Consider the following 23,279-nt stretch of genomic DNA (forward strand, 5'->3'; position numbering starts at 1 on the left):
CCTTCAAGCCAGCACTGCCATTCAATGTGATCATGGTTGATCATCCACAATCAGCACTCCGTTCCTGCCTTCTCCCCATATCCCCTGACTCCGCTATCTTCAAGAGCCCTATCTAGCTCTCTTTTGAAAGTTTCCAAAGAACCGGCCTCCACCGCCCTCTGAGGCAGAGAATTCCACAGACTCACAACTCTCTGTGTGAAAAAGTGTTTCCTCATCTTCGATCTAAATGGCTTACCCCTTATTCTTAAACAGCGGCCCCTGGTTCTAGACTCCCCCAACATCGGGAACATGTTTCCGGCCTCTAGCGTGTCCAAACCCTGAATAATCTTACATGTTTCAATAGATTCCCTCTCATCCTTCTAAATTCCAGAGTATACAAGCCCAGCCGCTCCATTCTCTCAACATATGACAGTCCCGCCATCCCGGGAATTAACCTTGTGAACCTATGCTGCACTCCCTCAATAGCAAGAATGTGTTTCCTCAAATTTGGAGACCAAAACTGCACACAATACTCCAGGTGTGGTCTCACTGGGGCCCTGCAGAAGGACCTATTTGCTCCTATACTCAACTCCTCTTGTTCTAATGGCCAACCTGCCATTCGCTTTCTTCACTGTCTGCTGTACCTGCATGCTTACTTTCATTGACTGATGAACATGGACCCCCAGATCCCATTGTACTTCCCCCTTTCCCAACTTGACACCATTTAGATAATAATCTGCCTTCCCGTTTTTGCTACCAAAGTGGATAACCTCACATTTATCCACATTAAACTGCATCTGCCATGCATCTGCCCACTCACCCAACCTGTCCAAGTCACCCTGCATTATCACAGCATCTTCCTCACAATTCACACTGCCACCCAGCCACCCAGCTTCGTGTCATCTGCAAATTTGCTAATGTTACTTTGAATTCCTTCATCTAAATCATGAATGTACATTGTAAATAGCTGCAGTCCCAGCACCGAGCCTAGCGGTACCCCACTAGTCACTGCCTGCCATTCTGAAAGGGACCCGCTAAAGGGACCCGCTAATCCCTACTCTTTGTTTCCAGTCTGCCAACAAATTTTCTATCCATGTCAGCACTCTACTCCCAATACCATGTGCCCTAATTTTACCCACTAATCTCCTATTGGGACCTTATCAAATGCTTTCTGAAAGTCCAGGTACACTACATCCACTGGCTCTCCCTTGTCCATTTTCCTAGTTACATCCTCAAAAAATTCCAGAAGATTAGTCTTATTCTGAGGAAGGACATTCTTGCTATTGAGGGAGTGCAGCGTAGGTTTACAAGGTTAATCATTAGTCATTCGTCACTGGGGAGACTTTAAACTAGAATGGTTGGGGGAGCGGCTCAAATAGAGAAAGCTAGTAGACAGTGTGTGAGGCAGGAGGCAGAGAAGGGAAGCACTCAGACCCAACATGTAGGGGAGAAAGAAGAAAAAGATAATAAACAGAGAATAAGAGGTGGTGTGTTTCTTAAATGTGTATATTTTAATGCTTGGGACATTGTAAGAAAGGTGGATGAGCTCAGAGCATAGATTGACACTTGGAAGTATGATGTTGTGGTGATTAGTGAAACATCGTTGCAGGATGGCTGTGATTGGAAACTAAATATTCCAGGAATTCGTTGCTTCAGGTGTCATCGAATTGGAGGGGCAAGAGGTGGAGGTTTTGCATTGCTTGTCAGGGAAGTTATTACAGCGGTGCTTTGACAAGATAGATTAGAGGGCTCGTCTAGGGAGGCTATTTGGGTGGAACTGAGAAATGGGAAAGGTGTAGCAACACTTATAGGGGTGTATTATAGACCATCTAATGGGGAGTGAGAATTGGAAGAGCAAATATGTAAGGGGATAGCAGATATTAGTAGTAAGCACAAGGTAGTGATTGTGCAATATTTCAATTTTCCACACATAGACTGGGAAACACATTCTGTAAATGGGCTGGATGGTTTGTAGTTTGTAAAATGTGTGCAGGATAGTTTTTTGCAGCAATACATAGAGGTACCTACTAGAGAAAGGGCAGTGCTGGACCTCCTGTTAGGAAAGGAGACAGGTCAGGTGGCAGAGGTATGTGTTGGGGAGCACTTCGGGTCCAGTGATCACAATACCATTAGTTTCAATATAATTATGGAGAAGGTCAGAACTGGACCAAGGGTTGTGATTTTTGAATGGAGAAAGGCTAACTTTGAGGAGATACGAAAGGATTTAAAAGGAGTGAATTGGGACATTTTGTTTTATGGGAAGGATGTAGTAGAGAAATGGAGGACATTTAAAGGTGACATTTTAAGAGTACAGAATCTTTATGTCCCTGTTCGGTTGAAAGGAAAGAGTAATAATTGGAAAGAGCCATGATTTTCGAGGGGAATTGGACACTTGGTTCGGAAAAAGAGAGAGACCTACAATAATTATAGGCAGCATGGAGTAAATGAGGTGCTTGAGGAGTATAAAGAATGTAAAAATAATCTTAAGAAAGAAATTAGAAAAGCTAAAAGAAGATATGAGGTTGCTTTGGCAAGTAAGGTGAAAGTAAATCCAAACGGTTTCTACAGCAATATTAATAGCAAAAGGATAACGAGGGATAAAATTGGTCCATTAGAGAGTCAGAGTGGACAGCTATCTGCAGAGCCAAAAGAGATGGGGGAGATATTGAACAATTTATTTTCTTCGGTATTCACCAAGGAGAAGGATATTGAATTATATGAGGTAAGGGAAACAAGTAGAGAAGCAATGGAAACTATGAGGATCAAAGTAAAAAGTATTGACACTTTAAAAAAATATAAATGTGGATAAGTCTCCAGGTCCTGACAGGATATTCCCTAGGACATTGAGGGAAGTTAGTGTAGAAATAGCAGAGGCTATGACAGAAACATTTCAAATGTCATTAGAAACGGGAATGGTGCCGGAGGATTGGCGTACTGCGCATGTTGTTCCATTGTTTTAAAAGGGTTCTAAGATCTAGCAATTATAGACCTGTTAGTTTGACGTCAGTGGTAGGCAAATTAATGGAAAGGATACTTAGATATAATATATATAATCATCTGGATAAACAGGATCTGATTAGGAACAGTGACTAGTGGGGTGCCTCAGGGATCTGTGTTGGGTCCACTGTTGCTTGTCATATACATCAATGATCTGGATGATGGTGTGGATTGGATTAGTAAGTATGCAGATGATACTAAGATAGGTGGTGTTGTGGATAATGAAGTAGATTTTCAAAGTCTACAGAGAGATTTAGGCCATTTGGAAGAGTGGGCTGAAAGATGGCAGATGGAGTTTAATGCTGATAAGTGTGAGGTGCTACATCTTGGCAGGACAAATCATAATAGGACGTACATGATAAATGGTAGCAAATTGAGGAATGCAGTTGAACAGAGGGATCTAGGAATAACTGTGCATAGTTCCCTGAAGGTGGAATCTCATGTAGATAGAGTGGTAAATAAAGCTGTTGGTGTGCTGGCCTTTATAAATCAGAGCATTGAGTATAGAAGTTGGGGTTGTAATGTTAAAATTGTACAAGGCATTGGTGAGGCCAATTCTGGAGTATGGTGTACAATTTTGGTCGCCAAATTATAGGAAAGATGTCAACAAAATAGAGAGAGTACAGAGGAAATTTGCTAGAATGTTGCCTGGGTTTCAGCACCTAAGTTACAGAGAAAGGTTGAACAAGATAGGTCTTTATTCTTTGGAGCACAGAAGGTTAAGGGGGGACTTGATAGAGTTCTTAAAAATTATGAGAGGGATAGACAGATTTGACGTGGATAAGCTTTTTCCATTGATAGTAGGGAAGATTCAAAATAGAGTACATGATTTGAGAATTAAGGGACAAAAGTTTAGGGGTAACATGAGGGGGAACTTCTTTACTCAGAGAGTGGTAGCTGTGTGGAATGAGCTTCCAGTGGAAGTGGTGGAGGCAGGTTCGTTTTATCATTTAAAAATAAATTGGATAGGTATATGGAGGAGAAAGGAATGGAGGGTTATGTTCTGAGTGCAGGTAGATGGGACTAGGTAAGAGTAAGTGTTCGGCATGGACTAGAAGGGCTGAGATGGCCTGTTTCTGTGCTGTAATTGTTATATGGTTATATGGTTAAGCATGATTTCCCCTTCGTAAATCCATGCTGACTTGGACCGATCCTGTTACTGCTATCCAAATGTGCCGCTATTTCATCTTTTATGATTGACTCCAGCATATTCCCCACCACCGATGGGCTAATTGGTCTATGCCAGATTACTTCCATGAATTTATGTATAAGAAAGTTTCTGGTAATTTGGAAAGTCATGATTTGATTGAAGAAGTATGGCACTAATTGTTCAACAAGATAGGCATGAATGTAATTACTGAAAACAAGATTGAAAAGTTACTTAGCATTTGTTTGTGTTTGCATACATGTTGGTAGGGAGGAACAGGCCTTCACTATCGTAAAATTTCTTGCAACAGCAAACCAAACATTCCTGTGCCACCTTGCTTCAGTTTGATAAAATACATTAGCATACTTGTAATTAATTTATTTAAGTCGTCAAGCCAAGTCAAATTTACTGTCATGTACAAGTGCAGTGATGTGCAGGTACAATGGAAATCCTGTTTGTAACATCTTCACAGTCTCAGAAAACACACAGAAGCATAAATTGCACTTAAATTGCTTATCGATTCTACATGCCAATTTTTTAAAAAAGTGCAAAAAAAACAAATATTAGTTGGTGTTATATTAGGGTGGTGTGGGAAAGATTAATGGACAGAATAGGCAAGTGTAAGGCAGAGAGCGAGGAAGGAGGGTTGGTTTAAACTGCACATATTTTAATGCAAGGGGCCTGACGGGTAAGGCAGATGAGTTTAGGGCATGGATCAGTATGAGCGACTGAGACCTTGTAGCCATGACTGAAACCTGGTTAAGGGAGGGGCAGAACTGGCAGCTCAATGTTCTGGGGCACAGGAGAGACAGGGGTGAGAGAAAAAGAGAAGGGTGGGTTGCATTGTTGGTTAAGGAGGATGTCACGGCAGTGATCAGAGGTGACATTACAGACGGTTCGTCTAGTGAGGCTATATGGGTGGAACTGAGTAACAAGAAAGGGATGGTCACCTTGTTGGGGGTTGAACTACAGACCCCTGAATAGTCAATGGGAATTAGAAGAACAAATATCCCAGAAGATTGCAGTCAGCTGCAGGTCAAATAGGTTGTTGTAGTAGGGGATTTCCCAGTTTATATTTTCCCAAAATAGACTGGGAAAATCATAGTGTGCAGGGTTTAAATGGGGTACAAATCCACAAAAGTGTTCAGGAGAGTATTCCTAAGGAATATGTAGAGGCCCCCTCACGCCAGAGAGCAACGCTGGATCTAGTTATAAGCAGGCTATTTGAGGGGAAAGAAACACCGGCCAAGTGGGATGTTTTCAAGGTGTGCTGACGAAAGCTCAGGATATGTACGTACCCGTTAGAGTGAAGGGCCATGCAGGCAAATGTACGGAAGCTTGGCTGACAAGGGAAATTGAGGCATTGGTCAAACACAAGAAGGATGCATGGGACAGGTATAGGCAGCTGGGATTAAGTGCATCCCTGGAGGAGTTTCAGGAACTAAGGAGTAACTGAAAAAGGAGATTAGAAGGTAAAAAAGGGGTCAGGAGATAGTTCTGGTGGGTAACACTAAGAACAATCTCCCCCTTCCTCCACCTAAAAAATGGAACAATAATAATATATGTTTTAAATACATAAATAAATAAATAAATAAATAAATAAACACATCTTTTATAAACACATAAGGGGGAAAAGGGTAACTAGAGGGAGAGTGCGACCTTTCAGGAATAAGTGGTCACCTCTGTGTGGAGCCTTAGGAGATGGGCAAGGTCCATAATGAGTATTTCTCCTCTGTACTTACCGAGGAGAAAGAAAGTAGGACGGAGGAACTTGGGGCAGTAAATGGATGTGTCTTGAGAACAGTCAGTGTTACCATCGAAGAAATGCTGAAAGTACTGTCGTGTAAGAAGGTAGACAAATTTCCAGGGCCTGATCAGATATATCCAAGGACATTGCGGGAAACTAGTGAGGAAATTGCGGGGAGACCTGGTTGAAATTTCCGAGTCATCATAAAATACAGGAGAGGTGCCGGAAGACTGGAGGGTGGCAAATGTTGTGCCTTTTTTCAAGAAGGGCTGCAGGGAAATGCTGGGAGCTATAGGCCGGTGAGCTTAACATCTGTAGTTGGAAAGTTAATCAGGAGTATTTTGAGGGATAGGTTATTCAGGCATTTGGATGGGCAAGGGCTGATTAGAGATAGTCAGCATGGTTTTGTACGTGGGAAGTCATATCTCACAAATCTGATTGATTTTTTTTGAAGACATGACCAAAAAGGTTGATGAGGGCAGAGCTGTAGATGTTGTGTACATGGATTTCAGTAAGGTGTTAGACAAGGTTCCGCATGGTAGGCAGCTCTGGAAGGTTAGATCACATGGGATCCAAGGAGAGATAACTGAATGGATAGCAAATTAGCTCCATGGAAGGAAGCAGAGGGTGATGGTGGAATGTTGCTTCTCGGACTGGAGACCTGTGACTAGTGGTGTGCCTCAGGGTTCGGTGCTGGGCCCTTTACTGTTTGTAAACTACATCAATGATTTGGATGAGAACATACAGGGCAAGATTAGCAAGTTTACTGATGATCCAAAAGTGAGTGGTTTTGCAAATAGTGAAGATGGTTGTGAACAATTGCAGCAGGATCAGGATCGATTGGCCAGGTGGGCGAATGAATGGTTGATGGAATTTAATACAGAGAAGTGTAAGGAGTTGTATTTTGGGACAACGAACAAGAGCAGGGCCTAAATAGTAAATGGTAGGCCTCTGGGTAATGTTGTAGAGCAGAGGGACCTAGGAGTACAGGTGCATAGTTCCTTGAAGGTCGAGTTGCAGGTAGATAAGGTGGTCAAAAAGACTTTTGGCATTTTGGCCTTCATCAGTCAGAGTATTGAATATAGAAGTTGGGAGGTCATGTTGCAATTGAATAAGACGTTGGTGAGACCGCATTTAGAATATTGTGTTCAGTTCTGGGCACCATGTTATAGGAAAGATATTGTCAAGCTTGAAAGGGTTCTGAAAAGATTTACGAGGATGTTGTCAGGACTAGAGGGTGTGAGCTATAGGGAGAGGTTGAGTAGGCTGGGTCTTTATTCCATGGACGCAGGAGGATGAGGGGGTTCTTATAGAGGTATACAAGATCATGAGAGGAATAGATCGGGTAGATGCACAGAGTCTCTTGCCTAGAGTATAGGAATCGAGGACCAGATGACATAGGTTCAAGGTGAAGGGGAATAGATTTAATAGGAATCCGAGAAGTAACTTTTTCACGCAAATAATTGTGGGTGTATGGAACAAGCTGCCAGAGGAGGCAGTTGAGGCTGGGATTATCCCATTGTTTAAGAAACAGTTGGACAGGCACATGGATATGACAGGTTTGGAAGGATATGGACCAAGCGCAGGCAAGTGGGACTAGTGCAGCTGGGACATTGTTGGTCAGTGTGGGCAAGTTGGGCCGAAGGGCCTGTTTCCACACTGTATCACTCGATGACTCTATGACAACAGTGCAAAACACAATTAGAAAATAAGTCTTTGGAGATGAAAGAGTTGGTCCATAATGATCTATTGCTGAGGTCATAAGATCATAAGGAATAGGAGTAGAATTAGGCCATTCGGCCCATTAAGTCTACTCTGCAATTCAACCATGCTTGATTTATCTCTCCCTTCCAACCCCATTCTCTTGCATTCTCGCCATAACCTCTGATACCCAAATCTATCTATCTGCCTTAACAATATCCACTGACTTGTCCTCCGCAGCCTCCTGTGGCAAATAGTTCCACAGACGCAACACCCTGTGACTAAATAAATTTCTCCTCATTTCCTTACTAAATTAACATCCTTTAATTCTGAGGCTATGACCCCTAGTCCTAGACTCTCCCACTAGTGGAAAAATCCTCTCCACATCCACTCAATCCAAGCCTTTCACTATTCTGTATTTTTCAATTAGGTCCCCGCTCATTCTTCTAAAACTCCAGCGAGTACAGGTCCAGTGCTGACAAACGCTCATCATAGGTCAACCTACTTATTCCTGTGATCATTCTTGTAAACCTTCTCTGGATCCTCTCCAGAGCCCGCCAGTAGGATTAGGTTTATGTAGGTCTATCCTTCTAATGACTCTTTGCCTTGAAAATGGTTCCGTGCCTGCGATATCCTAACCAATCAGACAACAACATTCATCAAGTGTTTTGTAACACTAGAGCTCCTTCCCACATACAAATATACTGAATGGCTGCTGCTTTGGATTGTCCAATACCGCATAACACCCAGCATACTGTTAACATGACAACAAGTGTTCCTATTACAACAGATCACATTTTATCCCAGAGACTGATACTATGTATATGTCTATTTTACTTCGGAGTCACGTGAGTGACTACGTGAAGACCCCGCCAGTACGCATGCGTGTCATATCGTCTATCGCATTGCGTGACGATTGGGAGGATGGACATGATTCTCCTGCCAGCAACAGACCTGAGGTAAGTTTAATAAAAAAACTTTTTCAGGTTTTTTCATCTTCTTGCAGGAACCTCCACTTAGAGGTCCTGCTAAAAGTCCGGGGCAAAGTCGGGACTAAGGGGGAACCCCAGTCACGAACTTCCAGGGAACCCCGGTCACGGGGATGCCTGCCCACGAACCAAGTCGCTCGGGAGACCGCAGAATGCGGGTAGCGAGCGGAGGTGGATTCGCCTTTCGAGCCACTGGTGGTGTAGCCAGCGGCTTCATATAGGTGGAGAACCTGCTTGGGAGACCGCGGAACACGGGGAGCGGGCGGTGGTGGATGCGCCTTCCGAGCTGCTGGCGGTAAAGCCAGCGGCTTCATATTGGTGCCGATGACACCTGAAGAACCCGCTCGGAAGACCGCGGAATGCGGGGAGCAGGGGGTGGTAAGTCGCCTTCCGAGCCGCTGGCAGTAAAACCAGCAGCTTCATATTGGTGCTGGTGGCACCCAGAGCAGATACCCCTGCGACTCTGCAAATTAAGGCTATCCCTTTTATAGGGACCGCGGGGATATCCCGGCTGCAGTTACTGCGGGGATACCCAGCTCAGGGGGGGGGAAGCCCCGACTGGAGAAGCGGAGAAGCCCTGCTATAGGGACCACGGAGGTAAAGCTCGGGGGAGAAATACCCGACATGGAAACCTTTCTACAAGGACCACAGAGGGAACCCCAGCTGCAACAACTACGACCAGGAGACCAGGCTCGGGTGGAACGTTGCCCCTGCAGCAGAAAGTTTAAAACAGGATATGCAGGTAAAATCCTAACTCAAAGGTCGTTTTGTGCTATTTTATGAGAATATGTTATTGCGGGCAGTCAGCAGTGGTAGGCTGCACCTGGATCGCTATTGATCAGCAGTCTCCGACCTGGCATCTGCACAGTCGGAATCGACACCACAGACTGGTGGGAAGGCCAAGCAGAAGTCGGACAGGCCGAAGACTCGGACGAGTCGGGCTGTGAAGACTCACCGCTGACGGGAGTGACTGTGATCGCATATCCCGCATGGAGCGGTTGATGGAGCAGGTGCTCCAATGTGACATGCTCCGGTATATGAAGTTCTAGTCACCATGGGGTCCAAGGACGCCCATGGCAGCACCTTATCGAGGGCTGCATAATGCATCTCCCTCGACAGAGGGGAGCATTAGGAGTCACTTCTGGGCTGACTCTGAAGGCAGGGGTTTTGCTGAAGATATCACAAGTGTGCTCGGGGTGCAGGAACAACACAACCAGCAGTAGGAGAAGGCTGTGAATAACAACTACCAAATACCCAGCATTAGGGAACTGTATTTTGCTCAGTGTCCCTGCGGTGAACAGCTATCAGGGGGATACTGTCATTTGGGCAACCTCATGAAACAAGTCAAGAAGCTCGACACGACCTCACATCTCCAGTGGCAGCACCCCTACGCACCCACCAGTAAACCATGATGCACTGAAGCTGGTGAAAGCTTGAAGGCCGTACAACCAGGACAAAGGTCTTTTTAGGCCACAGCCCAGAATGGCCTTCCTGGAAGATGCGCCAATCCCGTACTTGAGCTCCTCTACCTCCCAGGAGCAGAAGTGCAAAATTATGCACACATGGTTGAGGCAGCTCCTGGGTCGGGTGCATAAGCCTTCCCATTCGGATGTGGAAGGATGAAGCTGATTGAGGCAACTCCTGGAAGTTCCCCATCCGGCGGTGTGAAGGTAGGGAGCCACATCATGATGTCGCCTGTCACGAATACAAGTTGGTAATATTTACACTGGTTTGGATATTTACCCTGGTTTGGGATAACATAAGATTAGTTTATACTGCACAACAGGTATGGTTGGAGTAGCCTTTCAAGGCAGGCTCACAATTATGGGAGATGTGGACTGATCATTGTCAACAGCCTCAAACCGCAAGTGCAGTATAGACATTTATGAATAACCTCCATGTGATCATTTCCGCTCACAGGGTTCAGAGATAATTGAAATTTAACTGGATGAGGCAATGATACACTCAGTAGCGTTGCAAAATGGGCTAACTTCAGTTTCCAGATTATTTACCAAATCACTACAATCAGTGCTTTGACTGCACAGAGCTAACAAATAAGTGTTATGGCCAATCTGGATGATATTGAACATATTGAATTTTACTAAATTAGCCCTATCAGCCACATAGCTATATTTGATAAATTGAGGTTCTAACCCGTCCAGTTAAATTTATATCAAGCTGATACCAACTGAAACTATTGATTATTGGAATACAATCAATCCATTTATTTGTCTGGGATTAAGCTCTGAGACAAAAGATTAGACATCTGCTATTCCCAGCTGAAACAATCAAAGTCACAATGATGGACAGCTTTGCTCCACTAAAACCTCTTATCCGTAAATGTTCAGTCATTCACAAACTGATGCTATTGCTCAAAGATGGGGAATTTACTAATATCATCTCTAGTTACGGAGGCAGATGGGATTAACACGGGTTATCAATTGTTCAGTATGGTATCAACTGCCAATGGACACTAGGTGCATTCTGTGCATTAAAGGGTGTGTGAATATGCATAACTGCATGCACAAGTCCTAGGTGATACACTTTGGTGGTGGAATATGTTAATCACTAAGGTACAATCAAATCAAAGTATCCGGTGATAGTTTTACCTAACCGCATTTAGCACTGGTGTATTATCATGCAAATCAATGACAACACAGAATGAATGTGCGATCACAATGTATTTAATGACATTGTGGATCGATGGAACACTAACGATCGAGATGCTTCCATCCAGGCTCAATCACCAGTTGCAAAAATATGAGGCATTTCAGTGCCGAAGGGTGCATTCTCGCTACACAAGGGAGGAATGGTATTTTATGTCTTCCTCCATTTGGCCTCATAGGACGTGTCATGCAAAATTCCCGCTTCCGGCTTTTTCATAGTGCCTGCCTGGGTTATTTACCCATGGTTCCCGCTGATTTGGGGAATGAGCATAAAACCTTACATGGTAATTTCTGGACACAAAGATGCTGCTTCAGTTGTGATGTTGAAACCATCCTTTGCATGATATAATCAATTCATTGACTTCCAAACTCTGAGAGACCATTCCTGTGGCTCAGGTTGTCAAACCTAAAGCATTGGGAGTGCTCACTGCAGATTGCTGGAGTCGCATCAAATAGCAGCATTCCTCATAGGAGATGGGAAGTATTGTTTATGCTTCTTTACGTTTAACTAGTCTCAGATGACTGACATCTTGAAATTCAGTTTTATGGGATTATAACATTAAGTTAATATTCCATTTACTACGCCTGAAGTACCTCCTCATCATTTGGCTGCAGGGAACATAAACCACTCTGTCCGGTCTCACCCTCTGACATTTAGATTATGAAGGGTATCGTCAACTTAAAACCTCCCAGGTCTAGGGACGCAGAGATATGGGTTGTTAATATTGTGCTACGTTACTTCGCCGATGGGCACCAGCATCATCCCTGTCCTTGGTCAAACTCACTTACTAGTGGTTATGCCATGGTGCTGAGTACAGCGCTACGGGTCCAGTCATTGCTGCACTGGATAGGATGATCATATCTGTGGGCTATAATAATCATGTTTTGTTCATGATTAGTCAAGCAGAGTAGACAGGGACATAAGACCAAACTAGATGTTGCATATCCCATGGACCTTGGGTTGCGTGTAATCACGCATCTACACCAGTATGACAAGGTTCCTAAGAGTCTTATAGACTCTGACTAGCTATATTGTTAGTTACATAAACCTCGTTAGAAGGAAACACTACAAACCTTCTCCAGAGGATTAAATGGGTCTGGCATATACTGGAGTGAACATTGACATTTTGAGTCTCACTCCACCAGGACCACTATACCTCAGCAGCAGAATTATGGACCACATCCTAGCGGCTGCAGGATGGTCAAACTATTGATCTGTCTAAATACTCAGATCAAACTCATTGCCAGATTGGGGGTATTTGCCAACTCTATGTTAGGTATGTTTCCTCCCAGTTGAGGGAGGTTACTATTGCACTATTGTTCATTAATAGCATCAACATGTCTATATCAATGTCATGTCTGAATACAATATTAATGTTCACTCATCATTGGCCTACTGATGCAATGTATGACGCCTGGACTCGTTTCCACGGCATGAAATCACAGAGCTTTAAAATCTTCACGTAGTCACTCACGTGACTCCAAAGTAAAATGGTAAGATTAAACGAGAACTTACCAGTTTGAAGTTTGATCTTTATTTTATGAGGAGTAACGTTGAGGGATTACGTGTCCTCCGCTCCCAGCCCTCTATCATAAAGGTCAACTGGTATTATGGTTCTCTTATCTTACTATGTTCAGTTCAATAACTGTTGTCTGTGATTTCACACCGCTGCTTTGAAGATTAATAATAATAATAATAAATTTTATTTAATGGGCGCCTTTCATACATCTCAAGGACACCTTACATAGTAATCGGAATAAAAACATATAATCGGAATTAAACAAGTAATTAAAGACATCACAGTGACACAAATTAAAAACAGAATTCAATCCAAAAACAGAAAATCAAAAACACAGTGTGAAAAGAGAGCAGCGGCAGCCAAAGCGCGCCAGCGTCCACTCTCTCTTCACGGCAGCGATCTTGGACACAGACCTACAGGACTACAATTTGACAAAAAAATCATCCCCCCACAGTGGATAGCACTGTGGAGGAAGGCACCATGTCCAGTCCCCACCTCATGTTCACCCCAAAGTCAGGCCTATTGAGGCCACCGCAATTGCCTGTACGGAGGCCCGATGTCCCTGGCCGTTCTCACCGGGTGGTCTTGCCCCGGCGTCGGGAGAGTCCTTTCGGCGGCTGGGCCACTTGGAACGGCCGCTTCTTGGTTGGAGCCCGCGGCTGCCGAAGCCGACAAGGCCGCGCCGGTTTGGCGCTCCCAGGCTCCAGATGAAAAAGTCGGCGCCCGCTCTCCGCACTGCCGCCTTGCCGCCTCTACGCACGCCGTCTCTCCGCACGCCGCCTCTCCGCTCCGCAAACCCGCAGCCCGGAGATGTTGCTCACGGCGGTCCAGCTCGCCAGAGCTCCAGCGCGGCGACCCAGGCAAGGCATCGCCCGCTCCGCTCCGCTCCAGCGCTCCAATGCTGTGCCGCCACCCAGGCCGAGGTGCTGGGTGGTTCCCGCCAAGAAACGGCGCTCCAAGCCCGCTGGTAGGCCACGAGGACGGGTCGACGGGCAGCCCGGAAAAAAGGCTGCCACACCGACCAGGTAGGGACCTATAAATAAAGTAACACCTACCCCCCACATTAAAAGACCATATCCCCTACAAAGAAAAAAAACAGGACTCACTAAAAACTATTAAAAAAAACGAATTTAAGACGGACGGCTGCTGGCTAGCAGCCGTTCACCAAGATGGCTCCTCCTCCCCACCCAGCTACAGGTGAGAAAGTGAGGAAGATTGACACACATGCGTCCTGGCGGGGTCTTCACGTAATCCCTCAACGTTACTCCTCATAAAATAAAGATCAAACTTCAAACTGGTAAGTTCTCGTTTAATCTTACTATTATAGATCAGTTGAATGACACCAGTCCTGGTAATTTGAAGTAAACATCTAACTAATTCATAACACAATGCAACAATACTGCCAAAGGGAATACCGTACATAAATTATTTAACCAAATCATTCATCTGAAATAATATGCAATTTCCTGCATCTAATGCACTATATGGAATAGCCTGAATCTTATAATTTAAAATAATATTTATCAAAGTTTAGGATGGCACAGTGGCATAGCGGTAGAGTTGCCTTACAATGACAGACACCCGGGTTAGATTCTGATTGCGGGTGCTGTGGGTATGTAGTTTGCATATTCTCCCTGTGATCGCATGGGTTTTCTCTGGGTGCTCCAGTTTTCTCCCACACACCAAAGACGTATAAGTACAATATCTATGTTTATTGGCTTCTGTAAATTGTAATTGTTCCAAATCTGTCGGATAGTACTAGTGTACTGATCAGTGCAGACTCGGTAGGCTGAAGGGCCTGTTTCCATGCTATATCTCTAATGTCTAAAGTTTAAAGTCTTTAGAACTTTAATAGGACACACGTTTTTGCATAATATGAACAAGTAGTCTTGATCCCGTTATTAATGCTATGTCCGATTGTGAAATAGTCCGTAAAAATTCCTGCATAGAACAATAACTGGCAGCCAATATGTACAAGGTGGGTTCAGCAAATAGAAATTTCTTGCCCACAATCATTCCAGCTTTACATTAATTTATTATTGCTGTTGCTATTGCCTTTTCATGAAATATCATTTATTTTATAGGCAATCCCGAGTTGGTCAGCAAAGTTCCAGTGACCATTCAAGTTTTAGACGTCAACGAATATGCACCAGAATTCTCAGTGCCTTACGAGACCATGATGTGTGAAAATGCCAAGACTGGCCAGGTATAGTATTAAATGTGTTGAAAAAAGTTAATGCTTTTCATAATGCTTTGTGTGTTATGTATAGTCAAGGTGAACAGATTATAAATGTGACCCGGCTGGGTATTCCCTGGGAGCTGCTGCTTCTCAGTTTTTGTGGATTTACCAGAAGTGTGGCAGAAAACATTGAAAATAGGATTTCTGTCCTACTTCTCTGCAGATACAAGGAAATTGCAGGAGATAACGCTAATAAGCAGCAGCACACAAGGCACCAAAAACTGCTGGAAGAACTGAGCAGGCTGAGTAGCATTTGTAGTGGCAAAAATCTTCCCACAGATGCAGCTTTACCCGCTGAGTTCATCCATCAGTTTACTCTCTGGTCCTGATCCCACTATCTGCTGTTGCCTGTGTAACCACATGAGGCCATATCCATATCCATATCCATATCCATTTATGATGCTGTGGGCGATGAAGTCCTATTTGAAGGAAAGGATTTGTTTTTGTGGTGGGATATGGGCTCATTCTGCTGAAGATAATTTTGTCATTATTTCCATGTGCACTGTTGATGAAACTAGTGAGTTGAAACGTGTGTAATTAACAGTTCCAAAAGTCTTCATTCACTGTCCCCGATATACAATAAATCTATGCTTTTTGCAATTTTTCCCCTAATTTATGTGGCCATAAAAATACTTTGCAATATTCCCTGGAGTTTTTATTAAAATTCTGGTGTTACACATGCAATGCACGGCCTCTGCATGAATTATTATGTAAATGTACACTATGGATTTAAAGAGTTTCTCTGACCAATATTTGGATTTATACATCAAGCAACATTTATCAGGGTTAGAATGTGGTGTGCTGTGCAAACATATTCTTGCAACTTGTAAGATGATCACACCGTTTAGTTTTAGTTTCAATTATTTTTGTTCTCTTTGATACTAAGATCGAATGTGCTGAAACTTTCCTTAATCTTTATGATGAGGATATAGATTCAAATACCTGATTGTTGTGTGGCTTTCTGTGATAAGGGCATCACAAAGATTGATCAAAGATTTCTGCACATTGAGTGAGCACAATGTGCCTTGTGTTCTCTGCCTTTGGTACAGTGTATATAATTTTTCATGCATGTGGAAAAGAAATAATTTACCTCAAAATATACCTCCAGTTTAGAAAGATCAGGTCGCGAACCAAAATCCAATTCTGCATGATCAGTAAAAGGATTTAAGAACAAATTGTAAATCCTAACACTAGATGGAGTTCTAGGCATGCATTCTTCAAATACGTAGTTCTTTTCAGATGATGTATTTTGTAACAATAGTAATATCTTAGATTGAGGATAATCATTATCACACCTATGTCCTAAAGGTATGCAGTCACTGTAATTATTATTTTATTTTACAGATTACACAATATCTCTTTGACCTCTGCAAGAATGTTTTGATGCAAGCATATCTCATTCTCCTAATTGCCATTACATTTTTTAATTTCCACTGACTCTAATCAGTCATAGTCATACAGTGTGAAAACAAGCCCTTCAGCCCAACCTGCCCACACCGGCCAACATGTCCCATCTACACCAGCCCCACCAGCCTGCATTTGGCCCATATCCCTCTAAATCTGTCCTATCCATGTACCTGTCTAACAGTTTCTTAAATGTTTGGATAGCCCCTGCCTCAACTACCTCCTCTGACAGCTTGTTCCATACACCCACCACCCTTTTAGTGAAAATTTTACCCTTCAGATTCCTATTGAATCTTTCCTCCTTCACCTTAAATGTATGTCCTCTGGTTCTCGATTCCCCTACTCTGGGCATGCGACTTTGTACATCTATCTGATCTATTCCTCTCATGATTTTATACACCTCTATAAGAACACCCCTCATCCTCCTGCGCTCCAAGGAATAGAGGTCCAGCCTGCTCAACCTCTCTCTATAGCTCAGACCCTCGAGTCCTGGCAATATCCTCACAAATTTTCTCTGTACTCTTTCCAACTTGACAACATCTTTCCTATAACATGGAGCCCCGAACTGAACACAATACTCTAAATGCAACCTCACCAATGTCTCATATAACTGCAACATGACCTCCCAAATCTTTCTGCTGTTCACAATAGTATTTTTTCACCCCCGTTTTCTCCTCAGTACTTGTGGTTGATATCTTAAAGCCATAGTCAAACAGCATGGAAACAGGCTCTTCAGAACCAACTCATCCATGCCAATCAAAATGCCCCATCTATCCAAATCCCACCTGCCTGTATTTGGCTCATATCTCTCTAATCCTTTCCTTTCCATGTATCTGTCCAAGTGTCAATTAAATGCTATTAGAGTACCTGCATCGCCTACCTCATCTAGCAGCTTGATCCATACACCCACAACACTTTGAGTGAGAAAGTAACCCCTCAGTTTCTTATTAAATCTTGCCCCTCTCACCTTCAACCCATGTTGTCTAGCTTTTAATTCCCCTATCCATTGTAAAAGTAAACTGTGCATTCACCAAGTCTATACCACCTAATTAGTATAAACACCTCTGTAAGATCACCCCTCAGTCTTCTGCTCCAAAGAATAATGTCCTAATCTGCCCAATCTTTTCCCCTAGCTCAAGCCCTCAAGTCTGGCAACATCCTCATAAAACTTCTCTGCATTCTTTCCAGTTTAATGACATCCTTCCTATATCAGGGTAATTAAAACAGCACACAATACTCCAAATGCAGCCTTGTCTATGTCATGTACAACCATAACATGTGTCTTGAAGAATTTAATGCCTCAATAGGCAAACAGAGTAATTTGCAACCAACAAATTAAGTTGGTTTTAGATGCTAATTTCTAAGACTAAATATTATGAGCTATTGAATCCTGACATAAAGCCCTCTAGCACAATATACACTGACTGTCCGGGCATTGTAGCTTATTTTCCGGGTCCGCAGTAAGTGAAATTATTAACAAGATGAATTATGTCTCTTTGGAAATGTAAACCTTCCAAGCTAACTGTAAATAACAAATGACAATGGTACTGTAATCGTTAGTGACTTCAGTAGCATTGAATTTACAAATTTCTTTTAGGCTTGCAAAATTCCTTGAAAAAATAGTAAACGTATAATGACCATTTGGGAAGAGACCTGAAGACTGAAATGATACAGTTGAAAAACTATTAATACTAAAACTAATAATGATCAGTATTCTGCATATGATAAGACCTTTTTTTCCACCCAGTTTTATTCCACCAGGGAGGTCTTACCTTCCACTACCTGCAACCTCCGGCAACCACCTTCAACTAGCATCGCAACCGGCTTCAACTAAAAAATTACCGATTTCTAAAATGGCAACCTATTTTTAGTCGCAGTCGGTTTTGAATTTTTTGAAATAATCGCCGGAACATAGAAGAAGCGGAAACCACTTTCGACCATTAGGGAGACTGACAAAAACCTCCGGGAACCGCACGGAAACCTTGGGTGGGGCGCAAAGTCTCCAGAGGTTTCCATTCAGGTTTCCTAAGTGGGACAGGGGCATCAGCCAACAGGATGATATTGATCAGCTAGTGGAGGCTGTCTGAAAAAGGTAAAACATACACAATGAATGGTAGGGTCGGAGGGAGTATTGAGGATAAAAAGGGACCTTGGTATCCATGTCCAAAGGTGACTGTGGTGGCAGCAAGTGTAGATAGAGCAGTAAAGAAGGCATATAAGATGGTTGCCTTCATTAACTAAGAAAAGGAGTATAAGAGTGGAGAAGTCTTGGAAACTACAAATTCATAAAACATTCTCTCAGTCTGAAGAAGGGTCTCGACCCAACACGTCACCTATTCCTTTTCCCCAGAGATGCTGTCTGACCAGCTGAGTTACATCAGCATGTTGTGTCTATCTTTTGTGTCGATTTTCATAAAACATTGGTTACGTTACTGGACTTTATCTTGCACTAAACTTTATTCCCTTTATCCTGAATCTGTACACTGTGGATAGCAAGATAGTAATAATGTATAGTCTTTTCACTGACTGGATAGCACATGACTACATAGCTTTTCACTGTACCTCAGTACACATGACAATAATAGAGTAAAGTAAACTAAACTAAAGCTGGCACATTGTGAGTTGATCTTGATGTATGATTATTGTAAGGCCATGAGTACGCTGCGAAGAGTGAAGACGAGTTTCATCTTAGCATTGCCTGGGATAGAATCTTTTAGTAATGATGGGAGACTAGAATCTTTTAATAATGAGGGGAGACCAGAAAGGTTGGGTTTGTTTCTGGGATCTTTAGAGAGAATGTCTTCACAACATTATGTGAGGCATAGGTCGTGCAGATAATAAAATACTTTTCCCCAAGGCAGAGCTGTCTAAGACCAGAGGGCATGGGGCTGAGGTAAGGAGTTAGAGATTGAGGGGGGATCTGAAGAATATTTTTTTTTCACTCAGAGTATGGTTGAAATCTGGATTGCACTGTCTGAGAAGGCGCTGAAGGCAGGAACTCACACAACAGTCAATTACCTGAATGAGCATTTTTAATTTGTAAGGCATAATAGGCTGATAAATGGAAATACTGTAGATAGATACTGTACGTGATGATGATAGGCATGGTGGGCCAAAGGGCCTTTTGGTGTGCTGTGTGACTTTATGAGTCTATTACTCTCAACAAAGCAGGCTTTCACACAAATGAAAACGAGAAGAATCTTGCTCAATTATTTGCAGGTCGTGTCATCCTCCCTTTTAAACACCATACACATATTATGAGGCTTGGTGTTTGTATGTTCTGCAGAAAATAATCTCTAAATAATCTGATTAATTGTGATGTAAATACATATCAAGCTTCGTATTTCACTCACAATATTACTGATGGACTGCAATGGTCAAGATTTTCATCATCAGATGAGTTTCTGTCTTGCGATCTTGCTCTGTATAAAATGTCCCCAGAGATTTTGTTTGACTTCTGCTGATCACCCGCAATACCCACTGTGAAAATTTAGCAGGAATCTAAGAAAAAATGGGGATTTATTTTCATTCATGCTAATGTGGAGACTGGAGAATAGGAAGTAGCTGGTTGCCAGGCAACTGACACGTATGAGCCTTGCTTGCTGCAGTGACGGCTACCTGAAGCACTTCAAATAAAACATGGTATACAACACACCACTGTATAAAACATACATCTATCTTTCTGCCATATCCTTCACCCTTATATTTATGAGCACAGATATCATTATACGGTTCGATGACTCAGTAGCCATTGTTTACTTCCTACACTTCAACAAAGAACCCTGAATGTATGCATGCTCCGATACATATTAATGTTGCACTGCCATGTGTGGCAGTCATCCCTCTTGTATATGTTTCTGACTGGGAATATGGCAAGTAGAAATATAGAAACATAGAAAATAGATGCAGGAGTAGGCTATTCGGCCCTTCGAGCTAGCACCACCATTCATTATGATCATGGCCGTTCATCCAAAATCAGAACCCCGTTCCTGCTTTCTCCCCATACCGCTTGATTTCATTTGCCCTAAGATCTACATTTAACTCTCTCTTGAATACATCCAGTGAATTGGCCTACACTGCCTTCTGTGGCAGAGAATACGACAGGTTCACAATTTTTTGGGTAGGGTGAAAAAGTTTTTCCTCATCTCTGTCCTAAATGGCCTACCCCTTATTCTTATTGCTTAAAGTATTGCTTTACAGCCTTATGTTAATTCTTTCAAATGGCATCTTAAGCCTACCTGCATACCCAATGCTATACATTTAGCATATACAAGTTAGGTTTAATATTAAGAACTGGCCATGCCACTTGGTTTTAGACACTGCACATAGGGGCCTTTTATCTACTGAATCAGCTTTGAGCATCAAACACCAATAATCCTATAGCCAATTATATTTTCTTCGCATTTCTACCAACAACCAGCTCCAAATTCTACCACTTGTCATGTCAGGGTGGCACGGTGGAGCTACTGCTTTATAGCTGCAGAGACCCGGGTTCAATCCTGAATATGGGTGCTTGTCTGAACGAAGTTTGTATGTTCTCCCCGTGACCTGTGTGGGTTTTTCTCTGAGATCTTCGGTTTCCTCCCACACTCCAAAGACGTACAGGTTTGTAGGTTAATTAGCTTGGTATAAATGTCCCTAGTGTGTAAGTGGGGATCGCTGGTCGGTGTGGACTCGGTGGGCCAAAGGGCCTGTTTCCACGCTGTATCTCTAAATTAAACAATACTAGGGCTGACTTACAGTGGACAATTGACCTAATTTACAGCATGTCTTTGGGATGTAGGAGGACACCAGAGCAGCTGAGGAAAACCCATGTAATCACAGGGAGAACATGCAAACACCACACAGTCAGCACAGTGGTCAGGATTGAATCGGAGTAGTTGGAACTGCATTTTTAACAGATTGTTGTGGTTCAGCTGGAAGTTGGTGCCTATTTGTAAAGGATGCTCTGTTGATAACTCTAACGCTGGAGCAAGGCAAGAAGCAATGCAAAAAGCCCTCCCAATCTTTCTCATCATCCAATTAAAACAAGATGCTGTAAACCATCAGCAAGCAAAGCAGCAACTCTGGAAAGCATAATTAAACTCAATGATTTGGGTTCAAGGATCTTTTGTAGGAGAATTCTGTTCCTTAGTTATTGTAAATGGCATAGGCCACAAATTCTTATCTCTAATAACTAAACCAGAAAATGTAGGCAAAAAAATCAATATCTCTTAAAGGAGTTGCATAATCTAGATTTTAATTTACAGGGCACCTACAATGCAGCCAATCGACTGCCTTGGTGTTTACTGATGGAAATTAAGAGTCTATCTGTCTTCAACTAAGAGAAAATCAAAATATCTGCAGATGCTGGAAATCTGAAATAAAAACAGAAAATGCTAGAAATAACTTGTACGTGAGTCACATCTATGGGAAAACAAGTAGAATTATTGTCTCCAATTAGAGACCCCTTCATAAGATCCTTCACACAGATACGGCTGACCTGTTAACTATTTGCAATTTTTCTGTTCTTATGTCCACCTTCAATCAATAATAGCAATCCAGCATGATCTTCCCCTCCAAAGATGGTAAATTCCTCTCCCCTGCAGTCCACTATGGTAATCCAAAGTACTCTCTCTCCAATTAGTGACTGTAATCCAAAATACACTCCCCTTCTTTATATATGATTAGCAGTGAATGATCTTGCTCCCTGCTGAGCGAAAAAAAGCCTGGGCCAACATATTAATATACTGCGCGGGAAGGAACTGCAGATGCTGGTTTAAACCAAAGATAAACACGAAAAGCTGAAGTAACTGGATGTTTCCAAGAGAAAGTTAGATTTAGCTCTTAGGGCTAAGGGATGCAAAGGATATAGGGAAAAAGCTGGAACGGGGTATTGATTTTGGATGATCAGCCATGATCATATTGAATGGTGATGCTGGCTCGAAGTTCTGAATGGCTTACTCCTGCACCTATTTTCTATGTTTCTATGTAACTCAGTGAGTCAGGCAGCATCTCTGGAGAAAAGGAATAGATGATGTTTCAGGTCGACACCCTTCTTATACTAATATACTACCCCTAAAGGATGTTATGTTTCTGTTAACACCTCCAATGGTATGCCTCTATCACTAAATCACAGTGGGTGGATGACAAAAGGAGTGGTTTAGTTTCCCTCAGGCAGAGATACAAATATGTGCAGAAATAATGTGTCACCATATCTGACAATGTGAAGATTGAGAAAACAAAAAATATATCTTCATGCTTTAAAACTTCAAAATGTTAAAAGCTGCTCAAAATGATGATGGAACATTTGGGGTGACCTTGAGAATTTTGAAACCATGTGTTGCAGTGAGTATGTGCATGCGTTAAGAAGTGCACTGCCTTATAAGATGCTCACCCGCCCTGCCAATCATGTTGACCTGTGGCAGAGTCAATGGGCACTACATTGGTCTCTTTTGGAGATTGTTCTCTTTTGGAGGTTGAGAGGAAAAGATAGATCAGCCATGATTGAATGGCGGGAAAACTTGATGTGCCAAATTACCTAATTCTGCTCCCACAACATAACTTTATGAATGTTAGAACCTTCAGCACTCGAGTGGAAGCAAGTCATTCTAAACCTCAAGGGAATGGGTGAGAAGGAGAATGGTTTGTGTAAATAGCCTGCCACTTTAGCATTGTTTTAAGTTCTTTATGCTCTTCATCATAGCTTTCTGTGAGCTAAAATAGTTAAAGACTTTGACTTCAAAAAGATAAGCCTTCACAACCCTGACAACATAACAAAGCTTTGTTGAATATGCCGTCTGGAGCCTATTATTTGTGTGCATGGAAACAAGTGGGTGCAGCTTCTGTTTTTTTGCCTGGATGTGAAAGTTTATACTGAATTAACAATGACTGGCAGCTCTTGCTGTTAT

The 23,279-nt window shown here is 42.7% G+C and overlaps 1 protein-coding gene across 3 annotated transcripts in view; it reads left to right on the forward strand.

The window, feature by feature from the left end:
• Nucleotides 1-23,279, forward strand: part of LOC116990921 (cadherin-12-like) — an 878,073-nt gene that overhangs the window by 841,919 nt on the left and 12,875 nt on the right. For all 3 annotated transcript variants that reach the window (XM_033049096.1, XM_033049088.1, XM_033049079.1), the window contains one exon: nt 14,831-14,952. In XM_033049096.1, the coding sequence (XP_032904987.1) occupies nt 14,831-14,952 (122 nt within the window). The remainder of the gene's footprint in view (nt 1-14,830; nt 14,953-23,279) is intronic.

This window comes from Amblyraja radiata, chromosome 2, assembly GCF_010909765.2.
Source record: "Amblyraja radiata isolate CabotCenter1 chromosome 2, sAmbRad1.1.pri, whole genome shotgun sequence".
In the NCBI taxonomy this organism is placed as follows: Eukaryota; Metazoa; Chordata; class Chondrichthyes; order Rajiformes; family Rajidae; genus Amblyraja; species Amblyraja radiata.